This window comes from Micromesistius poutassou, assembly GCF_964030765.1.
Source record: "Micromesistius poutassou genome assembly, chromosome: 1".
Taxonomy (NCBI): domain Eukaryota; kingdom Metazoa; phylum Chordata; class Actinopteri; order Gadiformes; family Gadidae; genus Micromesistius; species Micromesistius poutassou.
In genome coordinates this window covers 3,227,673-3,231,577 of record NC_140271.1, presented here as the reverse complement: position 1 = coordinate 3,231,577, position 3,905 = coordinate 3,227,673, and the positions used below count along the sequence as shown (strand labels likewise).

The 3,905-nt window shown below is 45.4% G+C and overlaps 1 protein-coding gene across 1 annotated transcript; it reads left to right on the top strand.

Annotated features, from left to right (window-relative positions):
* Positions 1 to 206: 206 nt before the first annotated feature.
* uncx (UNC homeobox) lies at positions 207 to 3,092 on the top strand (the record flags this gene model as incomplete). Its single annotated transcript, XM_084488478.1, is given in 4 exon segments — positions 207 to 240; positions 243 to 521; positions 936 to 1,111; positions 1,971 to 3,092. Coding segments are annotated over 4 exon segments (1,611 nt in total).
* Between the last annotated feature and the right edge of the window lie 813 nt (positions 3,093 to 3,905).

The following is a 3,905-nucleotide window of genomic DNA, read 5'->3' as shown; positions in this document are numbered from 1 at the left end:
TTATTGAGGTGGGATGTCAGGTTTAATTAGCAATCGATATGAAAAGCGTTTGCAGACCCCGTCTCTGACGTCAGAGTCGATTACCGTTTCTCATTGGTCTCAAATTCCCAAAGCCGCGGCTAATTATTGGAAGGTTCACGTGGATAAAGTACAGCTCATCCCCTCCCTTCACATCATGTCCCCTGCTCGTCGGCCACGCTCACTGCATGCTTTTTAAATCCACATCGCCGGCTTCAAGACGTCGTTCCCTTTCGCCTGCTGCGGGATGATGGACAGCAGGATACTGGAGCCTCCTCATGCCCAGTTCGGAGGCTCTCTCGGCGGGATGGTGGGCTTCCCGTACCATCTGAGCCACCATCATGTGTACGAATTAGCCGGTCATCAACTCCAATCTGCGACCGCGGTTCCCTTTTCCATAGACGGATTACTTAACGGGTCCTGCACGGCGTCTGTTGTTAATTCCAACTCGCTCTTGTCTGCGGGCTGCGGTATGAACGGAGATAACCAGTATAAACTGACAGGTAAGGCACGATTTTATTATGCGATTTAGCCTAGCCCTTTATTATACATTCACGAAATGCATGGTTGTGCAGACCAACAACAAAGACACGATGCCTTTTATGGAGCAAAGTGGGTCCTTTCCGTTGCATCGCGACCATCAGATGCTAAAGCTGTGCGCAATAACGATGCTGTTGTAGTCACTTAAGTCAAAACACGCGCCTACATGCATCCTTCTTTAACGGGCTATTAACGTATTACGCTTAAGTTTGGTGAAGGCATATCCATCCCCGACATTTCTAACCGTACAGCCTCCATTTACCTCGTTTAACTGCATGCTATTTTATACGCATTTGTTTTGAAGCATGTTAGTGGTGGAAATGCATGTCCTAATGCAGTGCAATGTTGACACTTATCGTTGTGTATCCTCACGTCAGACTCGGGAGATCCAGACAAAGATAGCCCCGGTTGCAAGAGACGGAGAACACGCACTAATTTCACTGGTTGGCAGCTGGAGGAATTAGAGAAGGCTTTTAATGAGAGCCATTACCCGGACGTGTTCATGAGGGAGGCTCTGGCTCTCCGCTTGGACTTGATAGAGTCAAGAGTACAGGTAAATCATGTTTCTTTCCTCCCTTTGCATGTCAACTTTGCTCTCAATCTCCGAGTTTGTGCATGCATGGTTATGGTAGGCTACATCGACGGCTGTACCATTTTTTTTTTTACTATCTGTCTACATGTCTATTTGAACTCTGTTAGAATGCTTAAATTGAAGAACAGATCTGGGAGTGTAGTTGTCATAAGAAACGCAGGACGGTGTTGCTATAGCTCAACAATGGCATCCGACTCTCGGAGACAAAACCAGTCCACACCAGGCAGCACAAGGGGGAATTTCTTTATGTTTTCGTTAATATCCCATTGCTTATTTTTTTTGTAATACAAATATCAAACAATTGACCAAACCAGTGCATGCATGTCAAATAGGTCGGATTCTAAGACTATTATTTTGTTTAGTATATACTTACTTATATTTATATTTAAGGGGGAAAAAGGGGAAAAAACTGAATATACAATACTCGATTTTTGTATAGCAGCCTATTATAAAATAAAATCATAATACCTAAACATTTTAATATTTGTATTATATTGCATGGTAATGCAGCCATATGTGTTACATGCATTTTAATTGTAAAATTCACTATCAATTATTGACAAAAATATATATTATATTTCTATATTTCATTTATAATATTAATATTGCAATGTGTAGGCTATAATATCCTTTATATACATAGAACAAAGGCCAAAGCACACAACATGGCCCTTTACAGTGTTCATCAACCAAGTCACGTGCACAATAATGTACTTTTGGGAGCAACGCACCGTTTTGTTTTGTTTACATTAGATAGGTCTTATATTTTGGGTTAAAATCGTGTGCTGCTGACTAATGCAACATTTCCTTGCCTCTGTAGGTATGGTTTCAGAATCGCAGGGCAAAATGGAGGAAAAAAGAGAACACAAAGAAAGGTCCCGGGCGACCGGCGCACAACTCGCACCCCACCACCTGCAGCGGGGAGCCCATGGACGCGGACGAGATCGCCCGGAGAGAGCTGGACCGGCTGGAGAAGAAGAAAAGAAAGCAGGAGCGCAGGCTGCTGAAGGCGCAGAATAAGCTCCTCCACGGGGACCTATTTCACACTCCCGGCTCGGACAGTGACAGCGGAGTGTCCCACGTCACGGACAGCGAGCACACGGGCGCCCTTTTTAACCCATCTGCGGGAAGGAACCAAACGCCAACGAGCTGTGACCAAACGACCCATCCTCACACCCATAACACCACCACCACCATCACCACCCCCACGCACAACCAAAGACAGTCGCACCACCACGACGCTGGCGGCTCCGAGCTGGACTCGTCGGACAGCAGCCAGCAGTCGAGCTTGTGTGCCAACAGCAGGGCCTCCGGCCTTCAGAAACTCAACCCCTTTAGCGTCGAGAGCCTCCTGTCCGACTCCAGACCCTGCAGGCGCAAATCAAACGTGGACGGATTCTCTGCCTTACCCCCGTCGCGGCCTTTGATAGGAAAGGGACACTTCCTACTGTACCCCATCACCCAGCCGCTGGGATTCATCGTCCCACAGACTTCGTTGAAAGCAACCCCCACAACAATAACAACAACAACAACAACAAAAACCGACGTCATGGACGATGCTGAGCGTGGTCGAGGAAATCCGGCCAACTCGGGATGTAAGAACCGCGCCATGGACTATAATTGCGACTCGACACAGGACGATGACGCGCTGTCGATCAGGGGACAGGGGGTGGCTCTGCCGGAGAGAATGAAGACGAGTTCCCCACAGAGCAGTCCGTCCCGGGCCACTTTTCTCAGTGGCAAAAGTAGTCAGTCAGTCAGCAGTGGTAGTAATAGTAATAGTAGTGACACGTGTTTCCCCAACGACGTGCGAGAGTCCAGGCCCCTAGACCCCAGCTCCTTACAGGCAGACGCAAAAGAGCACCTCCAAGATAAAGACTATTGTGACCATTCAGAGTCAGTTATAACTTATAGTCCAAAAGAAACAAAGACAGACTCCTGAAAATAGCCCTAAAAAGTATAGCCTCAATCGGAAGAATTGTTGATATAGATCGAGGGACGAGATTCAGTAGGCCAAAGTTTTATCATAGTCCACCAGAATTGCATTTATAATCTAGGCTACATTTTCTCAGCTAATATCTCCATTATGGTGTGTTAGCAAATAGATCTCTCTCTCTCTCTCTCTCTCTCTCTCTCTCTCTCTCTCTCTCTCTCTCTCTCTCTCTCTCTACCTCTCTCTCTCCTCCTCTTGTGTGTTTGTTTCGCGGGTAAAGGTTTGATATTTAATGTCTGCTAAACTGTAAACAAAAAAAAACAAGACATCAGAACCACAAAAATCCTCAAAATGTGTAAAAAGGTATTATACTATTTATATATGTAAGGTTTTCGTAAATAAATCTATTGTATACAAGCCCCTCAAATCGTGTGTGTGTGAGACCTTACATCCAGGAGGGTCTACAGTAGGAAGGGCTTTCTCAAGAAATCTCATGTTGTACTTTGTATATTGCCTTAACAAATTTATTCATCTATAAGCCCCACCGAAATGAGGTTAGGAGCCCGAGGCAAAGGACCCGCTCGACTCCTGCAGAGTTTGGATATGAAAGTAATTATTTTCCCGGTGGCTACTGCGGGGATTCAGTTTATTTTAGCTCAAAGGGTTATAATACATTACCGATTTCTAGTGATATGAAATCACATAAACTTCCAAGAATAATAGAATTAGCATGAAAGGCTGGGGTGTCAAATTGAAATAGGAAAATAATAGCCTCGGCAGCTGGGAGTGTGTTTGTGCATATTGGATAGGAGATGGGAATTC